At 39.0% G+C, this 27,257-nt stretch overlaps 1 protein-coding gene and 1 long non-coding RNA gene across 20 annotated transcripts in view; one reads left to right on the top strand and one right to left on the bottom strand.

Annotated features, from left to right (window-relative positions):
- Phf14 (PHD finger protein 14) overlaps window positions 1–27,257 on the bottom strand; it is a gene marked incomplete at its 5' end in the record, with an annotated part of 271,885 nt that overhangs the window by 205,854 nt on the left and 38,774 nt on the right. For all 19 annotated transcript variants that reach the window (XR_001234651.1, XM_013515972.1, XM_013515964.1 and 16 more), the window contains 7 exon segments: window positions 9,625–9,793; window positions 12,698–12,829; window positions 14,811–14,914; window positions 16,748–16,843; window positions 19,669–19,775; window positions 20,082–20,352; window positions 20,970–21,116. Coding sequence is in view for 18 of the 19 variants with exons in the window: in XM_013515972.1 (XP_013371426.1) it covers window positions 9,625–9,793; window positions 12,698–12,829; window positions 14,811–14,914; window positions 16,748–16,843; window positions 19,669–19,775; window positions 20,082–20,352; window positions 20,970–21,116 (1,026 nt within the window).
- On the top strand, window positions 622–4,600 carry LOC102004962. The gene is made up of 3 exons (XR_261532.2): window positions 622–1,078; window positions 1,747–1,930; window positions 4,302–4,600. It is a non-coding gene; the product is annotated as an uncharacterized LOC102004962 (long non-coding RNA).

The following is a 27,257-nucleotide window of genomic DNA, read 5'->3' as shown; positions in this document are numbered from 1 at the left end:
TAAAATCTCCCCATAAGAAACACCTGGGTAGGAAAACGCCACACAAACCTTTTTTTTTTTTTCCCAATACGACTGGATATCCAAAAATCCACAGGCATCTGAATGCCTCAACGTGAAAAAGACAAACACAAGAAATAAGGAAGCCAGGGGAAACATCGGCCGTGCAGGATACAGAAGAAAACGAAACAACTACAACTAATATCCCCCACAATATCAAAGGCTGTGCAGTCACGAATAAGAACACTTGCTATTAAGAGAAAAAGCATCGAATTACATACATATCCAAATTTAGAATTATTTTTCTCAAAGAAAATCACGTATATTTGAGAGTAACTAGGATTACAGTCTGCAAAACAAAGGTTAAAGCAATCTTTAAAATGAGCTTCCCCGCGTTAGAAATTTAATAGAAGAGCTGAAAAATAAACAGAATGAGTTGAGTAACAATCCTCACAATTTAATCCAAGTGTTTGTCTGTATTCCTCCCCTGGGAGCTGGAGTCAACACACCTGAGAAACAACTTAGTGAAAAGCAAAGGTACAACTCTGGGATCAAGAAAGAGGTAAAAGGAAAACTAGAAATTAAAAATACTAATAATAATAACAAAAATACAAAACTGGACCAACTGAAGACAATGCAGAGAAAAGAATGAAGCAACCTGGAACACTAACCCTGGCTCCTCGGGAGGGGATCTGTCTCCACACACACAACGTAAGCCTGAAGAGCATCTGCTCCCCGGAGAAATGAAGGACCAGGCCAGAAGCACTAGCCCCAAGCAAAACCCGGTTACTGTGAACTGCAAAGACTGCGGGACTTTTACTCTGAAAGCGACTTCTTCCAGAGTGGGACGACAGACCCCCTGGAGCACCCGCCGTACTGGAGAGAGATTAGGGAGAAGTCACTGGGGAGGGCTCATTCTGTAAGACTTACCTATCAATGGAACCAAACGAAACAGAGCAACTACACTTCAGAGTTCTGCGTCACCACAGTGACTGCTGGAAAGACACCACACCCAAACCCAAATCCAAGGAGGTTTCCTGGACCATTTCCTTTTGTCTGGTTCTCTGTTTCAGGGGTCGGGGTAAACTTCCTTCTTTTGAGCTTTATCTTTTTCCTCTTTTCCTTATTTTTTTTTTCTGTTACTTTTACCTACTACCTGATTCTTTTATTCTTTAAATGTATTCTTTATCTCACTTTCTCACCCTTCCTTCTCATCTTTTCTTTATCCTCAAGTTTTACTTCTTTCACCTCTGCTTCCCCACTCTCTCTATTTTTAATACTGTTTTATTAATTTTTAAGTATTTAGTGGACTCTGCTATTCCTGCTAAATTTTTTTCTATTGTTAGTGGTGATAGAGCTGTTGCGTACAGTAAATGTTTACTATACATGAATAGGTTGGTCTTAGTGTCTACTGCTGACAGTGATATATACATAGTAGCATTTGTTGGTTTGTATAATACAGTAGTCAATATCCAGTTTGTCTTTGTTAATGCTGTTTTTGCTAGCAGTGGCACAATTGTTGCTATTAATTGTTTATTGTTAAAGATGATACAGTAGCTTTTATTGGATTGTATATAATACAGTGTGTCAATAACCAGTTTGTCTGTAACTCTGTTACTACTGCTAACTGCTTTTGCTAGTGGTGGTAGAGTTGTTGCTATTAATTGCCTTTACGTGATGCAAATACCTGCTTTGTCTTTGTGTCACCATATTACTGGGTTTGTTATCTCCTCTCCGTGTGGTGCTTAGGATCAAGGCACCAAAAGAAGGTTGGACCTCAAATATCATGCTGAGTAGGTTGAAGAAGGGTATAAACTCTGAAATAGAAGGAGCAGCACTGCAGAAAACAAGCAGGAGCAGCTATCTTACTTTCAGACTCAACAGACTTCAAGCTAACGCTCACGAAGGAGACAATGACGGCCGCTACATACCGGTAAGAACAGTTTAACAGGAAGAGGTAACAACTGTAAATATCCGTGCACTGAATGTTGGCATAGCCAACTTCATAAAACTACTTGGAGAAAGTACAGACACAAACCAACACAATCACAACAGGTGAATTCAACACCCCACTCTCACAAGTCACCAGGTGAATCAGACAAAAAATTAGCAAGGAAATACACAGTTAAACCACACCACTGAACAAATGGACTTAACAAGTGTCAACAAACAATAGGTATTTCATCGAACACCAGACACGTTTTTCTCAATAGCACATAGATCATTTTCCAAAAAGACTATATCCCAGGCAATTAAGCATTTTTAAATAAATATAAAACAACAAATATTTCTTGCAAACTATCAAATCATGATGGTGTAAAGCTAGGAATCAACAGCAAAAGAGACCAGTGGAACTACACAAACACAGGCAGAACGAACAATGATTACTGAATAACCAATGAACAATGATTACTGAAGAAATAAAGTTTCTAGAACCAAATATCAAAGAAAGCACAACACGACAAGACCTAAGGGACATATAAAAGCAGTTCAATGGGGATCTATAGCTGTGAACTGACACATGAGAAGAACTGAGCAAGCCCAATGACCTCATGGGGCATCTCAAGTCCTAGAAAAATCAAGAACAATCCAAATCCCAAACTTAGAGAAGAAAATAAATTAAAAAGACTGTGCAGAAATTGATACAAATGAATATTCACCATCATCATGTATCACAAACGTACAACACTAGTAAAAAAAATTTTAATAGTTGAATGTTGCATGGCTTTTCCTGCTGAAGGTATGCTATAACTCACTAATAACCTTACGCAGTAAGTTAATCGATATTAAAACAGATTACACTGACTTCCCCCTATTAGCTTGAAAATTTTACCGAGTTAGTAACACAGCGATGCCGTCTGGGAGATGCCCGAAGGACACTGCGGAATCGGGGAAACAGTGCGAGTTTGCAGGGAAGTCTGTGAACTAGTAGAAGTTCCACAAAGCTACAGAATATGAAGGAGCCAAGCTCTGACCCCCACAGCCTTCTGAGAAAAATGGCCTACACTTCACCCAATTTCAGGTGACTGACACCGATCTGCAGAGCAAAGGGGATTATAGAAAACGTGGTTTCCAGCCTCAGGTGCGAGGCAGTCAGGTGCTCGCAGTAGAGGGATGTGCTGAACTAACCACGATCTAGCACAGCAAGCGGCTGCCTAGCGAAGTGCTTGCCCGGCACAGTCGTCTCCCATGGGCTGCCTCCCCTCCCGCTTCTCTTTTCTCCTCGAGGAGTAGCATGTCTTTTGAATCCATATTTTCCAACGCTGAGTTTTGTGCAAGACCTGCAGTGGGTCCCTGACTAAGAGGCTGAAGGAATCACCAGCAGCCAAGATCTAGAGACAGTCACCTAAAGCGCTGCACAACGCCAAGTTTACTGTAGATCACAGGAGTGAGACGGTTTACAGGCTCAGGAGGGTTGGAAATTTAAGAGTGGTTTATACATTCGCTGGCTTTGTGGACATCCAGCCGAGCCCTCAGTATTTACCACATAATTAAGAGTCAGGTTCTCCCTCCCTTTTTCTTTTTTTTTAATTTAAAAAAGTATTAATTGAAAGTAACAGAGATGAAACAGGAAACCTTAAAAAAAAGGCCTTATAATAGATATATTAGCCTGTTGTAGCCCAGCCATTTTTTTCTTCCTCTTTATTTTTCACAAGCTAAGAAATGAATACAGAGGTTTTTTCATTAGACACCTTGATGAAGAAAGCCCCATTCATTCCAATAATATTGGGCAACTCTTTCCTTCAGAAATTTTTTATTTATCCCATCCCCTGTCATAGCTGTTGTTTGGACGGTCAGCTTCAGTGTAACTTATTTACTTTCTAGCTGAAGAGCTTAGACTTTGGATTTGCACATCCAGTATGTATGATAGTATCACCTTATAAAATAACAACTTTTAGATAAGTTACCTAATTTTGGAGAAAATTTCCTCCTAATTTTACCTTCTATAATGATAGTCTGTAATGATAACACTAAGGGCTATTTTTCATACCTTTTTCATTTATTGTAGGAATAGAAATATTTACCTTTAAGGCTAGAATCTAACTTAAACTAAAAATACAACTTCTTTTGTGTTAGGGGAACTGCATGTCTTTCCATGTACACAAACTTGTTTATGAGGCAGGGAGTTAATTTATCTATCTTGGCTACCTTTAAATGTAAAATGACCGGATTTCATATAAAGTATTTTCTTTTGTTTCACACATTATTTAAGTAAAAAAAAATCCAGGTCTTTTAGGACTCTAGTTTGCTTGCGACTCCTTGTCCTACCGCTGGACCATGATTAGGTGTCTGCATTTCAACAGATACCTACCGAGAAACTAATCGTGTAAAGCACTGGAGCGGATGCTGCACAGAAAATCAAAATGAAAGCGTCATCTGTGCCCTCCAGGCAAAGCTGACTCAGGTAAACCTCCCAGTTAGAAAGTACAGGGGCTCAGGGGTGAACTGCCCCGTTAGGAGACGTAACGGCCTTGCGGTGGGAGAGGACGACAGAAGACGGAGGTGAGCCTCCAGGACGCTTGACTATCACCAGGGAAGGGCTCTTCTGGGTGAGACAGCCTCTGTTTTGAATTGCCCAAAATCTTAGGGCCCATCAGTTGAATTTTTTTAAATGACAGCAAGCTGAGAATCTGTAAAAGCATTGATGCCCTTTAGCATAAAATTTAGTGTAAAATTTTTGAGCATTTCATAATAACTTTAGCCAAATTGCCTACATGGTTTTATAATAGCCTTTACCATTTGTACATTCACTACATACACTATTTTCATTCTTTTCAATGGAAACAGTTCTTCTAACTCATTATTTTTAACAAGAAATCTTTACTGCTTTACTTTTTTAAAACTGCTTTGCTGGCTAGTCTGTTTATCACCTGTGGATACACAAAATGTAGAAGACAATATCCTATGAAAGTGCTATCTCAAAATGTATTGTATTCTTTCAGATTTCTATAAATCCTTATTAAGAAAACCAGAGTAGAATGAAAGAAAAAAATGGCTTTCCTGGGTATCTAAATGACACAGTCATACTAGGGCCTGCGGAGCGCTCTCTCCCCACCGAGCTCTCCGGCCGTGGTAGTGGAAACCTGCCTCTCAGCGGGAAAAAGTAGATGCCGCTCTTGTGACAGCAACTGTGCTGGACTCAAAACACGGCGTGCGGTGCGGAGTCCGAGCTGAGGGCCCGCCTTCCTCAGCACTCATCATCCCACGCGAGACGTCAGAAGGACGCCCGGGGCTTCACCAGAAGAGCTGAGATGCAGAAGCCCCGCGTTCTGAGAAGGTCTGGAGCAGCTAACAAGCGGGGAGGGGCAGATCGACCGTGCACTCCTCCATCTTGGCTCTCAGGACACAAGGACACGCTTTCTCGGAGCAGGTTTCACTGTAGCTACGATTCACAGGAAAAAGCGAACTACAGCCGAGTACCAACATAAACACCCAGTAGTAATTTACATATATACATGCTACCAATGTACTTACTGGGTTTCTGCTCTAACTTTTTTTGTTTTTGTTTCTTTTCTTTTCCGTATCGACTTCCCCAGGGTAGAAACGCTGACACCGCTGTACTGTGACAGGAGCAGCGTGGACGTTCCTGCACAAGCCTGACAATGAGCACTGCTAACACTAAGACAGCAGCAAGGAAAGGAGTGCTGAATCTAGCACAAAATGTGAACGACTCAGTTACGCAAGACAACACTATGCAGGGGAGAGAAACAAGGAACATCCTGGCGTCCACGAGAGCATCACGCAAAGACCAGACCCGCTGACTACGGCACCCAGTAACCAAATGTGGGGCCCTGCCATGGAACCTCAAATAAAGTTTACCCACAGATCTCAGAAAAGACATGAGCTCTTAATTCAAGATGTCTGGGTTTGATCTGACTTGTTACTATCTGGAAGACCTGCGGTGAGTTAATCAAGCCTTCTGTGCCCCAGCTTCATGACATGTAAAGAGGGAGCTCTGACGGTTAACAAACATGACCTTATTAAGAAGGGGGGCACAATGGGGGTTTAGTGTCTCGCACCTAACGAACTCTTGATATATGCTAAGTATCGTCACTATTATAACATCTCATGCAAAGGCCAACTAATACCCCTGTCCTACCATTCCCTCTTATGACTAGCTTAGAAAAATCAAATGGAACGACTAAAATAGATAGAACATATTTGTATGTAGTTTTTTGCTTTGTATTTACATTTTCCCCCCAATGTTTGCAAATTCAAGAGTGCCAAAATTCTGTGGCTCTAGTCAAACCCATGAAGACAAGATTGGGAGAGATGTTCTAAAGTATGCACAGCTTCAGTAAGTAATTCCTTTTACTTTTTCTGAGAAGGCTTCAATGAACAGCGTATGAGAATTACTGGACATACTCTTATTCTACATGCAAATCTCAAGTTTTGTGATCACTTTCACCTCAGCAATGTAGAAAAATGAATTCAGTTTAAGGACAGGAAGGAGGGTAGCCTATAGAAACTAAATATTTTTTAACATAATATCTGAATAATTGAGAGAGAAAAATATAGACATTTTATGAATTATACTCCATGTATTTAAAATCATTGCAATTAATAGGGTGAAAGATTTAAAATTTTGTTTAAGAGGCTGAGTTTTTCAAATTAAACATTCATTTTATCCAGATGTGGTGGCACATGCTTGTAATCCCAGCACTCGGGAGGCTGAGACAAGAGGATAACCAGGAGTTTGAGGACAGCCTGGGCCACAGAGTGAGTTCATGACCAACCTGAACTACATACGGCTACTCTATCTCAGAAAACCAAATAAATAAATAACACTCACTTTATTTTTAGGGGGGAAAAAAGGGAGCAAGAGGAATTCATCCAAAACGGTAAAATGAAGATCAGGTCTCACTGATCACTCTCTTCTGTGTCACCCTCATTACTGCTACCCTGGCGAGGCACGGGGCCTCACTCACATGCTGACGCAAAGGCTCTCAGAATTAAGCAACAAAGGGAAAGGAAGGCAGATGTAAAGGAAAGAGCAACGGCAGATAACCATACACATTACTTACTTATTTTCAAACTCCGTGTGCGTAACACCTAAGGAAGTTACTTAGCCCAAACCCATAGATTCTAATTTGTTAACTGCAGGATGGGGCCAAAGTCTTCCCCGAGGACGCTGAGGCAAGTAATCCACATTTCCAAACCTGGTGCACCCCACACAGTACGCTGTGATGCAGTTTTTAAAAATCTTTACATGTAAAATTAAATAAAAAGATAAACAGAAGCAATGTTTCTAAGTAGTAGGACTTTTTGGAGCATCAGTAAACATCTAAATTCTCGTGAGAAAATAACCATACTGAATATCTTAAAATTACTGGATTGTATCCTTTCTATGGTTTTTAAGCCACCAACACCTTGAAGTCTAAAAACCTCTGACAAGAAAAATAAAGAAAAGAATCAGATGAAAGGAACTGGACTAAATTAGGAAAATTAAGAGCTTCCTTATAATTCTAGTGTAGAAAAGCGAACAGGTAAAGGAGACTAAAAATACAGTTCAAAGATGTTCTTTTAAGTAACACCGAACTATGGACATACTCTGACTTGACATATCGCGATGATGTACTTAATCTCCCTCCGTACTGTAACTCTAAATTAAAGATGATAATACTGCTCCAAAGGATTTCTGCAACAATCAAAAAACTGGCAACATACTGTTTCATAGGAGGATAATCTTAATAGACATATGAATTAATAACAGCTTTTCTCTAAGATCCTAAAAATAGTTGTTGATATTTGCATCAGTTACAGAAAATATTTTGGAAATGGAAATTAACAGGCTTATTTTAAAAGGGAAAATTCTCTCTAAGTCATTCATAAACCAGATGAATTTTATTTTCTTAATTTTTTTTATTTTCTTTTTGAGCCAGCATCTTGCTATGCAGTTCAGGCTGGCCTTGAGCTCACTTTGTAGCCCAGGCTGGTCTCGAACTCCCAAAGATCCTCCTGCCTCAGCCTCCCGAGTGCTGGTATTACAGGCACACGCCACCACCCCCAGCCCTACCAGATGAATTTTAAAGTTGAATAAGATATGTTTTAAACCACGGGGATTACAAGTAAACTATTCTATGATGCTCCACTTAGAACACCTAAAATAAACTATGTGTTTCAATTACCTGAGAGACAGCAATTCCCAGACTGGTTTTACCAACTTCAATGAACCTCTAACACAGAGAGGAATGAAGTCATCGCAGTGATTTCTCTTAAATAAGACTTTCAGCTGATTTAAAAAATATTAGGGGTTATCATGGGTTTTTACAATGTAGAACCTTTTGAGAAAATTGTATCTTTGAGAGAAAAAAGTGAAACAGTTAACAAACCAAAAGATGAGGAAAACACACTAAAAAAATCTCCCTCAGAGAGATCTAGATTTTGAAAAGTTCTTGCCTTGACTCAAGGCAGAAAAGAAAAAATTTTTCTTCTAACAATTCATAACTGTAAACCAGCCTTTACAGGTTTAGAGGAGAAATTTATATACTAATACTATGGAAAAACTCCATCTTTTATTTGAAATAACCTTCCATTGAGAGAGAACCTCAAGTGCCTGATATCAACGAACACAACCGCCTTCTGGAAGAAAAGATTTAAATCATGGCCTAAATGAATTTTCAATGAGGTAGAAATTTAGAAAAACATTTCCAGATACATTTTCCAGAAGGAGAGATGAAATTTAAACAAAAATATATGAACAAATGTTCAAAATCTTTAGTACTAAAGGAAATGGAACTGAAATGACAACGTGCTTGTCTTCCTGGCATCACTTTGGAAGCATTTAAACACTGTCTGTGAAACAACAGAAACACTGCCCATTGCAGGTGTGAGTGTGAGTGGGTGTGGGAAACATGTGACACTGCCCAGCAAATAACGATGCAGACAGCCTGAACTGCAGGACAGCTACACTCAGGGTGCACTATAATTAGTCCTACCTTGCACAGAAGACATTTACAAGAATATCTCAAACAAAGTTAGTAATAACAGATCACAGAAACTAACTGTTCATCAACAGAAAAAAAATGAAAAACTAGACAATGATCTATTCTTTCAGTAGAAATCTAAACATTAGTGAAAATAAACGAGCTACAATCACATGGACCAGTATGCATGAATCAAATCCATGTAACACTTTCAAAACATTAAGTTATAGCAGAAAAATTTGCTTTCTTTCACACGAAACTCAAACTTTCAAGACTGAATTATGTATCATTTTTGGTTACACAGGTTTGAAATGTAATCACCAAACAGAAGACTAGAGAGAGAGACGTAAGGCTGAGGGAGGAGGTGACCTCAGGGGTGTAGACACGGGGAAGAGATGCTGAGGGACGCACCGGGAAGCACCAGAGCGCGGGAAGTCCTACCTTCTAAGCTGAGTGGCAGATATCCTGGGTGCTCACTATTATTACTATTACGCTTTCAACTTCATATATAAACAACAAGCTCTCGGGGAAAAACAGTGTATGTATAACTTAGAAAAGTACACTTTTAAAAATAACCAATAATAATTACCACACATTTCTTTCTCTGAGTCCTAAGTATATGTTAACCCTCTGCTTTCTCAGCCTCTCAAGTCTGTAGTCAGAATGTTATTATAATTATGAAAAATAAGAAATAAATTACCGTGTTTCTTATGGGGATCTTCTTGGGCTCTGGCGGCACATCCTGCGGAACGAACTTCACTGGCTCCTTGATCTGCCTCCGCGACCGCTTCGTCCCATCCGGCAAGGTCTCCATGGCCATGTCTGCTTCCATGTCGCTGCTCCCTGCCTGGTCACACTCTGAGCACTGCCTGCGTAAGTTTGGAAAAGGGCAGGGAAGGTGACGTATTTACTCGCCTCTGGCTTTAACTCCAGTTCCTACAAATACAAAATACAGCAACGCACACGGACTCCACAGAATGACTACCAAGCCCATAGGAAGCAGCCCAACCATTCCTGCAATTATCGTAAGAACGCAGGCAACAGTGCTGCACGCAGGCCTAAACAGTACAGCACCACTTTAAAAGGTAGCTTCCCTTTGGAAATGGTGACTTTTCCTTAAGTGACTTAAGAGGATAGCATCTGAAAATCACAATCCGTCACGACAGTAACTCCATGGCTTGTCACGGTTATCATATATTTCTGATAATGAATGGAAGCTGAGCTAAAAACACCACTGAAAGAAAACTTCATAGAAAGAAACCCTGGGAATGATGACAAACTGGTCATTCTACTTGGCTGTCCATGTTACTTCTAAAAGAAAAATATGAAAATTTACCTCCTAAAGGGAGTTGCTAAAGCAGCGTTTATGAAGCACTTTTAATACGTGTAACATCAGACAGTGACTGCACTGAGACTTCAGACCAGACCGAGCTGAACTCCAGAACTTCCCACGATGCCAGAGCCGCAGCCAGGAGCCAGACACAGCTGCTAGGCACTTCAAATGTGGCTGGTAGAGCTGCGGGCTGCGGTGTAACTAACTGACATAGCTACGCGGGTCTGGTGGCTAAAATCTGAACACGGTGATAGATAATGACTGCTTAAAATCTTTACATTGTCAATCATGAAGCCCCTTTCAAAAGCCTACAGTCAGTGGTTAAAAACTTTACTCATACTATTTTCTTCAAACTTAAAACAACGCTCAGACCTAAGAAATATTCCAAAAGTCTTACTTATAGTACTATTACCTTTATGAAAACCATTATACTGTAACACATAAAAATGTCTGTGTTTATATTAGTATACATGGATGTAACATACTTCAAATATTTTTAAAGATTTCTTATCATGTAATTCACGGTCCATAATTTGTACCTCCCACTCATTAGCACTGTAAGCTTAATAGCATACTAATATTCAGTTTGAAAAGTGAGAGCTTCCAATTCTGAATTCTAACCACAGAGTTAACTATAAAGGACCATTTGCTTTGTTAATGCAAAGATACTAAGTGCTAAAATGCAAACTAACATTTAAAACATCAATTTAAATCTTTTTAAGGTTAACATTAGGTTCAAATTATTATTATTAATTTAAAAAGACTAATTTTAATGAGATGGTGGTAGAAACATAACACTACTGTTTTAAAATTTAAGAAATTATCAACTAGAGCTACTCCAATAAATCAAGGCTTTCCTATTCACTTATCTTCCAGTAGACTTGCTCCAGAAAGAATCTAAGGCTGGGGGCAGCAATATAGCTCAGTGGCACAAGTGCCTGCCTAGTAGGTCCTGAGTTTGATTCTCGGTACCAAAAAAAAAAATCTAAGGCTGGGCTATCTACTGTTAGCAGAATGAAGATTTAGTAAAGAGTATTAGCACAGTCTTGCAGAGCATAAAGACAGCAAAAGCAAAAATTGGTAACCCTCAGAAATATATACCAGCCAAGCATGGTGGCACACACCTGTAATCCCAGTACTTGCCAGCCTGGGCTACAAAGTGAGTTCAAGGCCAACCTGAACTGCATAGCAAAACCCTGTCTCAAAAAAAAAAAAAAAAAAAAAAAAGGAAAGGAAAGGAAGAGGAGAAAGAAAAAGAAAGGAAGGAGAAAAGGTAAGAAGGAAGGAAGAAAAAAGGGAAGGGGAGGGGAGTCGGGGGAGGGAAAAGAACACCCCGGCAGTATGTGCAGAAGGTAAACCAAAGGTTACATTGAGAGGGTCTCCAATAAGGGCTGAGAAACAGAGCCCTAATAAAGGACTAGCAAGAACCAGGCAGGGACTACTGTACAACAGAATCGGTGAGTGACGCGCTAGTGAGTATCTCACCCCGGCTCTCTGGAGGAAAATCCCTAATTTGTGGCATCTGCCAATTTCCAGGTAGGATATACCTTGGCAATTTCACATTACCAAAATGACATCATACAATGCAAAGCAGGGAAAAGCTAAGTAGCGGCAGCATTATAGTTTTGCCATGATACAGATTTACCAAACTTAGATAACCTCAAGAGAACAGATTCAGTTTAAGAGATTATGCATATTTAACAAGGTGTTTGAAGAACACATGACACTTTTTAAATAGATCACCATTTTAAGGATCTGAGGGTTGTTCCTTTCTAAAAGTTGAAAGGTGTTTTGTATAAAAAGAACATTCATTTCATTCCAATGTTTTTCGTTTCCTATATTCTCCACCCTATAAGAAATCAAGTCAATTAGAAGTTGAACACCTGAATCTCCCTTGACTAAACTAAAGAATAAAAGTCATTAAAGACAGCATAAGCTTTTCTCAAACATCGTAGGGATCCAATTTGTTTATATTAATGAAAAAACTGTTGCAGATAAGGAATGGCTGCACATCTTGCATACCTACAGCACAGAAGAAAACATAAGTAAAAATTTTGGTGGCACTGACAGAGATAACACCAGTTCCAACTAAAACCATGAAAATTGAGGCAAATTTTCATAAATTCATATGTTTCATAAATTCATGAAAAATAAAAATAAAGCATCTGAGAAATTCCTAACAATAAAAAAATTATGAACAGATTTATGCTATATAAAACCTGCTAAGATATCAAAATAGCCAAAATTAACTGGAAATTCATTTCTCAAATAAAAATTGTTAGGTTTTTTTCATATAATAGCACAATAAATTTATGAAAACACTGATTCAAAAATGTGCCAAATACTTTATTATCATTCAGGATCACGTACTACTTCCTTTTAGAGTGATGAAACAGAAAGTAACCGGTTCTAACACGGAAAGCCCTTGCATTTTCCTTACCAGTAACTATTTTTGGTCTTTCTTGGCATCCTTGTAAGAGGGGGGTCCAGACATCCAAGGTGGTAATGGAGTTTACAGGTGTCACACAATAAAAGAAGATGCTGGTCATGGTTCTTCTTACAGATCCCACAGCTTCAAATAAACGCAGCAAGTAAGGTTAGACAGACCGCAGCAGCGACACGCAATTCACACTCAACACTTCAAATTTTTAAATTTTAACCTCAAGTAACACTTCTTTTGTTATGAACCTTTCTTATAAAACAGGTATTTTCACAGTATCAGTATATTATATCAAACGTATTTGTTATAAATACCTGTGAAAGTGTTAAAACATGGTCTGGATCTAGTACAAACAAGTATAACTAGAGTCAAACCTTTCAAAGAAGGGCATATGTAACCTATTTATTCTTAACATCGTCTTAATTTTAATTATTAGCAAAAACCCATTTAAAGTTAGTTTCATCTTTCTCGAGAAACATTAATTTATCTGAACCAAAAGAAGTTTTCACTTTTCTAAATCTTCTCTAAAAACTACAAAAGCAATTATTTCACAAATGAAATTCTGTTTATTTTCTGCTATTAATTATAAACCTTTCAAAGAATCTTCCAAAACAAAAATAAGCTACATACATAAATAAGTCTCCTCAAAATCAGATATTAATTCTTTAAAATATTTCACTGACAACTGAAAGTATTTCGGAGTTTTGCAATGGTTGGTACTGTGAAGTTTCTTTGGTTTGTTTTATAAAAATCTAACATTTTTCTGAGAAAGACAAGCTACTGAGAACTTGAGCACCATGACCCAAGAACTATATGTATTGGCTATGTGCAGAATAAGGGAAGAACCTGTTGAGAACGAGAAGAATCATTCATGTACATGAACAGCAAAAGAGCAACGACGTTTGTGTTTACTTTTAATATTTAATATTTAATATTCATTTAAATTTTTTATATTTAATTTCAATTTATTTAAATTTAATATTTTTTTTAAAATTTTTTTTATTAATATTCATTTTGATGTTCCTAGAAAAACAAAACAACCACTATCTGACCTCAGGGTAAAACAGACAAATCACTTAGCATATACTCCAACACAAAAATGAACTGTAGTCACGCAAGCTGGAAGCATGGCGACCCGCTTGATGATTCCAGTAGGCGAGCTGTGCTGAGAAAGTGGACCTCACTACGTACTAGTGTTTGCATCACACCTTACAGCGACAGTGGGCTTTTCCTATATTTCACGGAAGCGATTTGCTATTACCTGTGAAAGACTCTACAATACGGGATGGAAAACAGTTAAGGAGACTGACACTGTCATAATGTGGTTACTTCTAAGAAAGCAGTTCTGGGAAGAACGTGTGTGTATATATGTTATATATTCATAAGCATATTCGTGCGTATACAGATGTGTACATATGCATGCACGTGTATATATATGTACACATGCATGCATATATACAACGCATCTTCTAAACTCAATATAATCCCTATAATGACACAAAAAAGGGAGACACTACTTCTTTAGATAAGTTTTGAATATGTAAGATTACTACAATGGAGAGCATTACAAAACTATTTCTAGACTGAATAACTGTAAAATTACTGCAACTGAACAAAGAAAAGAATACGCACAGACTCAAACCAAACATCTGTCTTCGTTGTACATCACCTACAAAGACAAAGGACTCAGACCTTGTGTATAATACCCATCACTATCTAAAAACACAAACAAGACTTCATAATAAAATAGAAAAATAAAATAGTAAATAAAAATAAGAACAAAATAGTAAAATAAAATAGAAATTTCTATGTATTATGTCATTTTAACTATTTAATGCAATAAGCACGTTTTTTAGCATAATGTTCCAATTTCCCAAACAGAATTCTTTATTTCCATGGAACTTATACAGAGATATGCCCAGGTAGTAAAAAGACACAAAAAGTAATTTCTCTTATTAAAAAAGAACAAAAGTCTATCATTTGACCTAGAAAGTATCTTTAGTAAAATGAATACGAAATCCACTTAAATTCTAGCATGGATATAACTCACTCTCAAAAACGTTAAGTACCTTCTTCCTAGTCAGTATTAGCTAAAAATAAATTCATTACTTGCCTATAAAGCACTGTAGGAAGAGCAGATGTCTTCTGTGTGCCTCCTTCTTTTTTACTCGGTTTTCTCTCCTTGGGTGCTCGCAAAATTGCCGGTATGTTCAACTTCTATTAATTTGAACAAATGCAGTATATATTGTTTTAAGGATGACTACAGAGCAACCTTTTCCTCTACTTGCCACTTGAGTGAGCTAAACATACTAGGATTACGAGGGAGAAATCTGCTTTACAAGCTATTACACTGCCAAAAAGAAATAAAAGAGTCTGTGTCTAACAGTTTCTTCCATTAGACCTATAATTACATACTTTTATCAGTTTTCGGTGAGACACTAAAACATTATGAAAATTAAACTGCTTTAGCTTGAAAAGTGAAAGAGGAGGACAAGCATACAGAGGTTAAAGAAAAATAACATAGTACACTTGACAAAAAGAATACTGAGGTCGTTTATTTTCCTCAACATCCCAGGTATAGTGGTGCTCCATAGGTTAATTAAAAAAATTATCTTATTGGACCAAACTCTCCAACAAAGAGGATGAGACTCTCTCTGGGTTTCTCCTAATCCATAGTATGCTGGCTTCTCAGACAGCGATCATCTATCAAAGTCATTTCTGAGTAACCCAGTGGGCCACATCTGTTCAGCCAGCTGGAAGAAAGTATTATCAAACACTACAAGTGAATTCCACTTCTGCTGTGCACTTTACATTTGCACAAGGAAATCTGCAAACCTCTGTGAAAAGTCATTTAATAAATAAAAATGTCTTATAGAGTAGATAATATTTTACACTGAACAGGAGGTTCCTAAGAGATAGACTTGCAAATCTAGCAAATAAACTAAGGCCTTGTACTCAATATTACATTTTTTAAACACCAAGTATTAAATAATACAATCTTCCAAACATCCATCATCAACCTAGCAATAACAACGAAGTTAATTTTTCCAAAGGCAACTCGTCTTCATTCTCAACTTTCAAAATAATTACAAGCCACATGCACTACACAGTTCTCAAAAAAAGCTTCAATGCTGACACAGCACGGTACAAATCAGTATGTATTACTTCATAAAATACCATATTTACACAAATTATGTCATCAACTTGACTTCTGTAAACATATGAAACAAGTACAATGAAAATGTCTGTTCTTTGAACAGTTTCCATTACAAATAAAATTACTTCTGAAGTGAAAGAACCATAAACAATGGGTGGGGCTGGGGATTTAGCTCAGCGGCACAGCGCTTGCCTGGCAAGAGCAAGGTCATGAGTTCGATTCCCGGTACCAGGGAAAAAAAAAAAAAGAAGAAAAAAAGGTCATAAATAATGGGTATCCATCATCCCTAAAAAACATAAATTTGAAAAAACATGTAATGTATCAATTACTGTGTACACATAGTACTAAAAAAAGCATTCAAAAAATTCCATTTGGCAATATTCCTTTCAATACTAAGAACTCTAACAGGCTAAAAAACGTTCAAAGAGAAAAGACTTGGATAACATTTAAATTTCAAAACCTCTCTCTTAACAGCTAAAAACCAAACTAACATGACAATGAGTCTCCCTAGTTTACATTTTTAAATTTTAAGTTTTACTTCCAAATAGAAGAATCACCTGAAACACAGCACAATAACAAAAAAAAAAAAACATGGTAAAGAATCAAAACCTGCTAAATTAAAAAAAAAAAATGTAAGAGAAACTCATGTTTCAAATCTTAGCTCATCATAAATAACAGGTCAGTCAGGTGCAGCAAATGAAAAGTCTGCAAACAAAAAGACGCAAGTTCTCAGTAGGCATTTCCCCCGTGCTAGATGCATTTGAGGCAGAAATCACTATCCAGCCTGGGAGATTCGGCTCTGATACACAAGAACCCTTCCGCGCTGTCAGAAATCTAGTCTGAAAGGTAAACAGAGGGCAAGAAGTAAAGACAGTAACTGCAAAAACACTCACCTGTCCTGTAATCCTGCCCAGCAAGGCCCATATTCCTTGCCCTTCACTTCGAAGTTTTCCATTCAAGTTCTGTAGTTCTTCTAAAGACTCACACAGCTACAAAGAGAGCAAGGCAAATTATCAATAAATGGCCAAGGGTTCCTATAACTATATTCCATACATATGTAAGGTATTTGAGTCCCAACACTGTACTACTTGTAGGAAAGAACAACTGTGATGTGGGAAAAGAGGAAAAAAAAGAAGGCAGGGGAAAAAAAATACATATATACAAGATAGCTAAGATAATTGTATTACCAACTTCTATAGGTTTATTGAAAGGAACAGTTAATGTTTAACTGTTTGATCAACCTTACAAGCGTGTATCTAGTTATTTGAGTAACCACTTTGAAGATGACAATATATAATACAACCACCATTGTTGACTTCCTATCACCTTGTTTTGAGATTCTGTATCATTTTTATTGTTTTTATGTTGTTTTGTTTGTGCCTTTGTTTTTGTTATTGTTTTTGTTATTTTCTCTTTAAAACTAAAAATATATATATATACACACACAAGGATAGCTGGGCTAAGTGAATTGCTGATGTCTACTGGTTTACTGAAAGCAGAAATTAATGCTTAAATTTTTTTTTCTTGACCAATTTTGCATGCTTATATCTGGTAATCGGAACAACTAACTTGAAGACAACAATATGCAATATAACAACCGTTGTTGAACTCCTACCATCTTGTTTAATGAAGCTGTTTTGTCTATAATTTTTTTATTACTTGTTACTATCTTTAATTATTTGATCCATCTTACATCTGATGATCTGAGCAACTTCACTGAAGATTACAACATGTAGTATAACCATCATGGTTAATTCCTGTCATCTTGTTTTGAAATCCTGCATCATTTTTTTACTGTTTTTGTGTTGTTTTGTTTTTGTCTTCATTGTTATTTTCAGTTTTTTTCTCTTTAAAATGAAAAGAACTGTACTACTAAGACAACACTATCCAATTATTTAGCAGCATCAACAAAATACAAGCATTTTATTTTTGCTATTATTTTTTATTGATGATACCACACATTTATACATTTCATTAAGCTGCTATATAATTTCACACACACTCTGCTAATCAACCACTGTCTCTATCCAGATGCACCTCCATCATCCACCCCAGGAGAAACCTAAAAATCAGTCTGTGAGAGCTGGCTAACATCACTGCACTACAAGAATCCCCCAGTCTTCTGAACCCAATTCCACTTGCACTGCATCGTGGCTGGTTACTCAAACTTCCCACTAGCATCTTTATCACGTACAATGCTAACAGTCAGCTGGGAGATTCCAGCTCGCCCCAGAAAGAATGGCTTTGGTCAAGAAGTCAACCGATAACAAATGCTGGCGGGGCTGTGGGGACAAGGAAGCCTTCTCCACGGCTGGTGGAAGTGCAGACTGGTGCAACCACTGTGGAAATCAGTGTGGAGGTTCCTCAAAAACCTAGGACTGGAGGTTCCATTCGACGCAGGTATTCCCCATCTTGTTATTTTCTCAAAAGAATTGAAAGCACCATACCACAGCAATATATACGCACCCATGTTCACAGCAGCACAGTTTGTATCTTGTAAACAACCCAAACGCCCATTAAGTAATGAACGGATAAAGAAGACGTGAGGTTTTTTTAATACAATGGAGTACTACTCTGCCATAAAGAAGCATAAGCTTCAGACATTTCTAGCTCAATGGATGCACCTTGAGATCACTCTTCTTTACTTTCCTTTGGTACCTGGAATTAAACTGGGGGCATCGTGCTTATCATGCAGGCTGTGTGCCACGGAACTACAACTCAGGCCCTAGGCCATTCTCTTAAATGAAATAAACCAGACTCATTTTTAATACTGCACTGTTTATTGTAAGAAACTGAAAGGGTAAATAAGGACCAAGAGGTACACAGCTCTTGGGAAGCAGGAAGAGAATGCTCAGACGGGAAGGGGAACGAGAGGGGAAAGGAAGGGAGGGAAAAGAAACAGTGATGAGAAAAGAAGGAAAACAGGGAACAAAGCTTTTGTAAGTAAGGAGGGGAAGAGTGGGGGAGGGAGGGGGGAGGGAAAAAAGCCTTGTAATTGCTATGCACAGGTACAAACTCTCTATAACAAATATGATCATTATTTATATCTAAAATGTACCAATAAACCTAATAAAAAAAAGTTAAAAAAAAAAAAAAAACAAGTCAGCCAGGTGTGGTGGCACATGCCTGTAACCTCAGCACTCAGGAAGCTGAGGCAGGAGGATCACTGCCAGTTCAAGGCCAGCCTGACCTACACAGTGAGTTCCAACCCAGCCTGAACTACACAGCAAGACCCTACCTGAAGAAAGAAAAAGTTGTAATTCAATACCATTTTTAATGCATATGTGACTTGGTACCTGGTATTTTAGTCACATCTTCTTTTATATGAATTTTTAAATCTCCCTCACCGTTAGAATGAAGAGCTAACAATGAAAATGTAAATTGGGAAAAAAAATTTTAATTAAAGTAATATAATTTGGGATAAAAGCAGTAATTGAAAAATAAGCTTTTAAGTCTTCCACAAGCTTGGAAGCAGCTCTGCAACACTGTGTGCACAGCTTCGAGGAAGAACTCGGTCAGGTGCCCTGGCCTCAAACCCCGGCTCTAGGACTTGACTCCGTGTGAGCGCAGCTACGACTCTCTTCAGCGCTCCGCTCCTCTGCAAATGGGAGCTGCAGTCACAGGCTGCACGGCAGGGTTCAGACGAGGGTGAGGACTGACTCCGGAGACACAGCAGTCACATGTGGCGTACGTGGGGCTCAGAGCGAGACAGCGAAGGACGGGGCCAGGAGTCAGCGCTCCGGAATCGAAAGAGACGCTTCGAACCCCAGGAGCAGCCCCGCGCTTTCTGCTCCCCGTTTCAGAGCCAACTCACCTTGTTGTACTCCACGTGCAGCTTTTCTTGCTCGTTCTCTAATTTATCCTTGATATTCTTTTGCTCAGCCATATTTTCCTGAATTTGAATCATGCGCATATTTCTCTCTATTTAAATTAAATATCCAATTTTACTTTAGTACCAAGTAAAAGCTGATATAAGAAATATACAAAAATAAAGAGTCTATCCATAAAGACGGTCATATGGATAAATCGACATTGCTGAAACACTTTTAAATATACAGAAAAAACATGCACCTACAACTTTACAAAAACCTGCTACTTAGGAAAATAACATGCCTCACTTGACATACGTAACAGGGTTAATGAATCTCTAAAAATTAACAGGATTATCAAATACTCATTAGCAAACTGTTCTCATTGAAATGTGCACGTAGCAGTAGCTATACTGACCAAAGTAATAATTCACAAAGTCAGCAGTGAGAGCTGGCTGCTTATGTTTCCTCCTTCCGTCCACACTAGAGCTAGTATCTGAATTGTCCACTGGGAAGATATCTGTACTGATCCCCATTAGCTCTGCTTTCCGCATCAGTTTACGAATAGCTGAAGCACTACTAGTGAGTGGTCTGGGCAATTTTTCCCTTGGAACCCAGGCCTGGGGTCTGGTGGATCGAGCTAGTTCTGCCTTGGCACGGTATTGCTGAAGCCGGGCATTGATCCTTGCCTATAAAAGAAATGTACACAAGTTTTAAAATATAAGAAACTGGAACACAGCCCTGACGATTTTTACTTCTGTGCTCCAAAAAAGTAAAGATAACTGTAATCTCCTAATCAAGCCAAATTATATGTATCCATGGTCCCTAAGGTACACCACACAACTCGAGTTTCAATACACTAGAGCTACACCTAGTAAGAACTGGCCCACTGTACGATCAGCACTGTGAGAAACGAACTTCACTAAGTTGAACTTTTCTTTTCCCAATATCAACAGTCTCTGCAGATTTACTTCATGTACACAGAAACCACATTAAATAATGAACAAACTCACCAAATTCTCTGCATAAATGAGCATCAGACTGAAAACATCTAGTCAATATATTACATTAACCCAACAGTTTCCTGTAAGCCATGTTTTTCAGTGTGGAAATACGCTTACAAATAGCTGCTCTATTCCTACCTGAGGAGGAACATACTCAACCGCACCTACTCACCACTTACTCAATCAGAAACCACTTCTCACATAACTAAGCGAATTTTGTAACTGTATTTCACGTGTTACTGGCCAATCGTAAGAGCGATACTCTACACTCGTAAAGGGAACGTCCTGGCGTGAGCCCATACCTGCGCTTCTGGTGACAGCTGCTTCTCTCTCTCCTGCAAGGACATTTTACAGTAGGACTGCAGGGCCAAGTAATTTTTTCGTTTCCACTTTCTGTCCAAACGATCTGCATGTTGCTTACAATAAGCAAAAAACGGATCTGCTATGTCCTATACAAAAAAAGGAGGGAGTGAACATTTTAACTCCAATATATCATTAAAAACCTGATGCCAAAGAAAAAAAAATTTTTCTGAACAATTTCCTAGTTTTGGTTAATTTCACAATAAATAGTATAAGTAAATTTTATACATTATGATAAAAATTTCTACTTTAAAAACAATCCAATATATCAAATTAAAGTTTCACATTAGCAAATTTTTCTTCCTTAAAGAAGTTGAGGGTATATGCTAGCAGCAGAGAACTTGCTTAGCATGCCTAGAGCCTTAGATTGATCCCCAGCACTGCAACAAAAGAAAATAAAGGACCTTGTGGATTTAAAAATACTGAAAGCAAATCTTATGTATTATTTGGATGTATCTGTATACTACTGTAAAAAACTCAGTTTAAAAAAGTAAGATATAACAACAAAAACAACAAATAGTGAAGCTCTGTATATATTAATACTGCAAAGAAGCAAGAATACTGTATATTCAAAAATTCAGGATACCAGAGATAGACAATTTTAACTGGTTAGCAGTGCACACACAGATTCCACTCAGGGGAAATAAGATTAAGAAGTCAGACCTTTACACTAAAACAATTTAGGTATCTCCTTATCTGCTTACATCGCTTCATAAAGAAGCACACATAAGAACAGAAAAACATAGTAATAATTTTTAAATTCTAATATGTCCTTAACATTCAAAAAAGAAGCATAAGGCAATTCTACATTGTGACAGCCACAGACCTCACAGTATACAGTATAGTACAAACCAAATAAACAATAAATATAAAGAAAATAAATGCTTCATAAAATAGCTAAAGTAAAAGAAATACAAGCCAAAAGGTTCAGCTCTGTTTCTAAAGGTTCTCATTCTTACAGGAAAACGTATTTCCCTTCCATCCGCTCCCGTCTGTACTCCGCACGGTGACGTCTTTTCTGGCTGCTTACCAGTTTCTTCCCTAGGACGACCTGCTGCTTACAGCAGGGTGTCTGCACCCCAGCAGGGCCGTGTCCCACCTGGCCTGCGCCTCCGCACATACACACGGGTTCGCAATCCCCATGAGTGACTGTTTCACGGAGCACTGGAGTCCCACCTTCTAATACAGACTGCACCGCCTACCAAAACTCGGCCCCCCTTGACCAACCTAACGGCTGCCTCCCTTTGGACACGGAAACTCCCCAAAGGTCCATGTGCTAAAGCCGGGGTCCACACCTGGATATTGCTCAAAGGGGTAGAAACTTGCGAGGCAGGACCTTCTAGGTCATCAAGGCTGCAGAGGTATGGTCGTCCCTCGGGACTGCAGACCCTGTCCCCGCCCTCCTGCTCCGGCCGTGACGGAAGCAGCTGTGCGCCATCACAGGCCCCTGCCGTGATGCAGCATCCGAGGCCAAGCAACAGGGCCAGGGACCAGTCACAGACTGGAGACTGAATGCGCAAGCCAGAATAAGCCGTTTCTCTTTTCACGGTGATTTCCTCAGGTATTTGTTAGAGTATGGAAGCGGACTAATTTAGCTCAGTGGCACAGTGCCTGCCTGGCAAGCGCAAGGTCATGAGTTCGATTCCCAGTACCGAGAAAAAAAAAAAAGAAAACAAACAAATGGATTTTAGAACACGAATTAAATAGCGACTGCTGCACAGCTGATCCCCAACTTATGGTGACTCGACTCAGAACTTTTCCATTTTATGGTGGTACAAAAGCCATTCGCATTCAGTACAAGTGCACTTGGAATCTCGATCCTTGCCTGGGCTAGCAATATGCAGTGTAACAGTCTTACGATGTTGAAAACAGTGGCCATGAGCCACAGCTCCCAGCCAGCGCACGCTCAGTGAGTACACTGCTAAGCTGTGATGTTCCACAGGGTACGTTTACTGAACACATACTCAGCTCACAATTATTTTCAGCTTAAGATGTGCTGAGCAGGAGATAATGCCATGATAAGATGAATAGCGGCTGCATAGCGTCCTGCAAATGTGGCTGAATTGTGTTTATGGACTAACACAATCCGGTGAATGAATATGTTGAATGAACAACATTAAAATGCACTAATCTGCAACCTTTCCGTAGGTAAGGATGAGTAACAACTGCAGAATCGTGAAGATATTTTATGATTCTTTGTTTATCCTATAGCTACAGTTTATTTGTTAAGTCTTGCAGTCATCTGAAAAAACAAGGTAAGACCAAAAAAGAAAAATAGTATTTTTGAGTATTATTCATTTCCTATGCCAGTACTTAAAAATTTTAGGGACTTTTATAAATAAATTTAAAAATTTTAATGTAAATACAATGTCCAGACACCTGGAGCCAGAAATCAAGAGAACAATAAATTTGCCAGTGTACATACTTTGTCCTTTACAGGTATGCACCATACACAGCACCCAGCCCGCAGCTATTCAGTACTTCCTTCTCCATGAACTCCACCACTCCCGTGCCCGCCCACAGCAAGAGACTTGTAAGGCGGCCGTTCCCCAGCAACGCGTGCTACCTGCCTCTGGTTGCACCGCTGCAGCCAACCCAGTGGGCAGAGGTGGAGTCTCGTCGCGGTCTTTACTTCCCTAAAGATGGGTGACCTGAGCACCTGTCTCTGCATGTTGGTCACGTTTGGGTCCTGTTTTTTAAGGAGGCTTTTCCGCTTTCTGTTACTGTTTTAGCACTCTCTACATATTCTGGATAACAATCCTTCATCATGTGTCTGACTTGAAATACCTTCCCCCACTCTGTGGGGTGCCCTGTGACTACACCAGCGATGGCTGAAGTATTTAGTCCCCGCTCGCGGTGCCAGGGATTGAAGCCAAGCTCTCGCACCTGCCTGTGCAGCAAGCACGGACCACTCAGCGCCATCCTCAGCCCCATTTTGTAATTCTTGAGCCACTCCTGCACACGGTATGGAGAGAATGTAGCCACAATCATGATAAATTAAATAAGAACTGATATCAAGCATTTTATTATATTTTGGATCATATTTCTTATAAACTTATTTTAAATATACAGCAGAGTTTCTTACCCCTCATAAAATAATTTATATTCTCATCTTTACATTAAAAATACTAACACTGATCTAGCTAATAAGTCTACATAATAAGACTTTATTATTATCAGGGCTGGGGATTTAGCTCAGCAGCACAGCGCCTGCCTGGCAAGCGCAAGGTTGTGAGTTCGATTCCCAGTACTGGAGAAAAACCAAAAACCAAAAACCAAAAAAAAAACAAACAAAAAAAAGACTTTATTATTATCTAGAAAATGATAATTACTTTATCTAGGTAATAAGACTTTATCCAGGAGAACAAAATTAACATTTGGCATCGTATTTTATATGAGTGTTGGATGTCAGATTTATTAAAAAACCAATACAGCATTTCTTTCATATAAAATATGCATGGTTCAATAATTACACAACACTTTATCCAACTGTACCTTGCATTTTTTTTTTTTTTTACTTTGAAGACAGGGTGTTACTATATAGTTCACGGCAGCCTTGAACTCACTGTGTAGCCCAGGATGACCTTGAACTATCAGCGATCGTCCTGCCTCAGCCTCCTATCTGCTAGGATTACAGGTGTGCACTACCACGCACGGCTCCCTTCCACTTTCTAACTGCATCTCTCAGAGAAAAGTGCGTGAGCCTGTGTTAATTTATTCTGCAGCAGAAGCTCTTCTTCCCCATTGGTCTGTTGAAAATAGCAGTCATGATCTGCTTTTCACTATTTCAAAGTAATCAATCTGCAATTATTTTATTCTGTATTTTCTTAACTTACTGGTACCATTTCAAATTCATTACTTTAAATCAAGGGCTACTATACAGATACAAGGAAGGACTCAGGGCAGACATCCCAATTCAGACAATGACACAAGAGTCACAGAATTACTTCCGAACAACAGTATAATACTTACATTAAACAAAACAGAACTGACATGGTTTTACCCTATTGGTTACTTACTATTTTTAAAAATAAGTGGCCTATTATGTGTAAAATATAGACATAGGATGATTTAAATTAACTCTTAATAACAAGAATTACAATGGGTGGTTGTGGATTAACATACGTCTGGAAAGTGAGAATAAAAAAATGGAATGAGGAAAAAAAAGAAAAGAAAAAATAAGAGGAAGCCAGACAGAGTATCCCTTACAGTTTGGTGCAGGACTATACAACCAACGTAAGCTGTAATGATAAAAGGTGAAGCAACTACCATTCCGCCTCTGGAATATATTTTTTCAATGAAAAAAAATGACTGTTTCCTTCAATCATGAGCTAAAGCTAAACTAATGTTTAAACAGGCGATTCATTGTGATATAAAATATTTATCAAAAATTTTAAGTAACCCTGACTGAACACTGTTCCGAGTTCTTACTTGTCTCTCTAATAAACACAACATGAAAAGCTCCCATGAGAAACGCGGCTCCGGGAGGGAAGCGCCACTGTGAAAGTCCCACTCTAAGAGAGAAGCGGCCGTTACTCTAACGAGGCAAGACTGGGGGAGGAGATCAGACCAAAGGCTACAACGCCAGAAAGTTCACACTTTTCTACTGTGAGGCGAAGCTGGGAAACCAGGAAAGGTGACATCTCGTTTTCTTTTTTTACTCTTAACTACTGGTTCTTCTTTTCCTTCTTCTAATGCCTGCTCTAAAGATCTATCTCGGGGCTGGGGATTTAGCTCAGCAGCAAAAGCACCTGCCTGGCATGCGCAAGGTCGTGAGTTCGGTTCCCGGTACTGGAGAAAAACCAAAAAAAAAAAAAAATCTCTTTCATCTGGTGTAAGTATATGGGTATGCTAGTAAAAAAATGGAAGAATACTGCTAGCTACTTACAATAGCTGTGGCAAACTGTGTTAGCTGCGGACATCCAGGGATTTTCTTCCTATCAATTGTCTTGGTTACTCTTCTCTTACTGTGAGACAAAACAGCTGATACCCAAAATTGAGGAAGGAAAAAGGTTTATATAGCTCAGTGTGTGGAGGTTTCAGGCCATACTCAGCTGGCTCCAAGACAGAGTGCCACATGGCACAGGGCAACCGTTCCCAGTTGCAGAAAACACCAAAGGCAGCAAGAGCATAATGGGAGGGGCAGCGGAGAGGGAGGTTCTCTCCCTCCCTTATACTGTATGCAGGCTCCCCGCCCCAGGGCAGGTGTAGCACTCACACCCATAATCGCAGCACTGGACCACGAATCGATCACAAACTCCAGAAACCCGCCCAGGACTGCATGAGGCTTTGGGGGGACACCTAGACACAAACCACAATGTATTATTCTTTGCAAAGACCAATTTCTTTGACAGAAATTGAATGAGATTTCATTCTTCAGCTGTCTCACTAGTGCAGTGGCCACAAGGACTCTAACCCTAAAGTTATAAAGAAAAAAAGGTTTACAGTATCATTATATGAAATCGACATATTTATTTTTTCAAACATTCTTTTACAGCCTCATAAGACCATTAGAAAAGTGCAAATTAAAACCATACTGAAATGCCATCATACTCCAGAAAGAGTGGCTATCATTAAGAAATCAGTAACAAATCCTGGCGAGGCTGGTGGTGGGGGCCCTTCCACATGGTTGGTATGAATGTAAACTAATGTTCGGACAATAAGAAGATCAAAAGTGTACTGAGACTGGACATATAAGAGGAATTCTTACCCTTCCTTGCTCCCTTCTTGCTTTCAATGCTGCAGTGTGCAAGCACGGTTCTTAGAGGTAATTAAGACATGTTGAGAACATCAGACAATAGGCTTAAGGACAATAATAAAAATACAGAAATAAACTAAGAACAGAAAAGAAAAACATGATGATGCTGGTGGAACAAAACGATAAAATAAGCCTGGAGCATTACACAGCAACTCATGTGAGACGGTTAATACACTGCTTAGGCAGCTGAAAGCCGAGGAGATACGCAACATCTGGAAAAAGGAGAACGATCCAAACACAAAGGTCAGCAAGGACAACCCTGCCCCAGGGATTTGGACAAGGGACTGACAAGACCTGACTTACACTTTAAGGGAATTATACCGGTCAGGCTAACGACTGACTGCCAATTGGGGGTCCGACCCCGCCTTGCTGTTTTGATAAATGAAGCTGTACTGGGACACCCTCGCGCTCTTTGGCTGCTTTTACACCAGTCTGGTAAAGCTCCGCACACGGGACACAAACCGTAAGCCTG

Source organism: Chinchilla lanigera, unplaced genomic scaffold, assembly GCF_000276665.1.
Source record: "Chinchilla lanigera isolate Chin_1 unplaced genomic scaffold, ChiLan1.0 scaffold00031, whole genome shotgun sequence".
NCBI lineage: Eukaryota > Metazoa > Chordata > Mammalia > Rodentia > Chinchillidae > Chinchilla > Chinchilla lanigera.
This window is presented reverse-complemented; position numbering and strand designations above follow the sequence as displayed.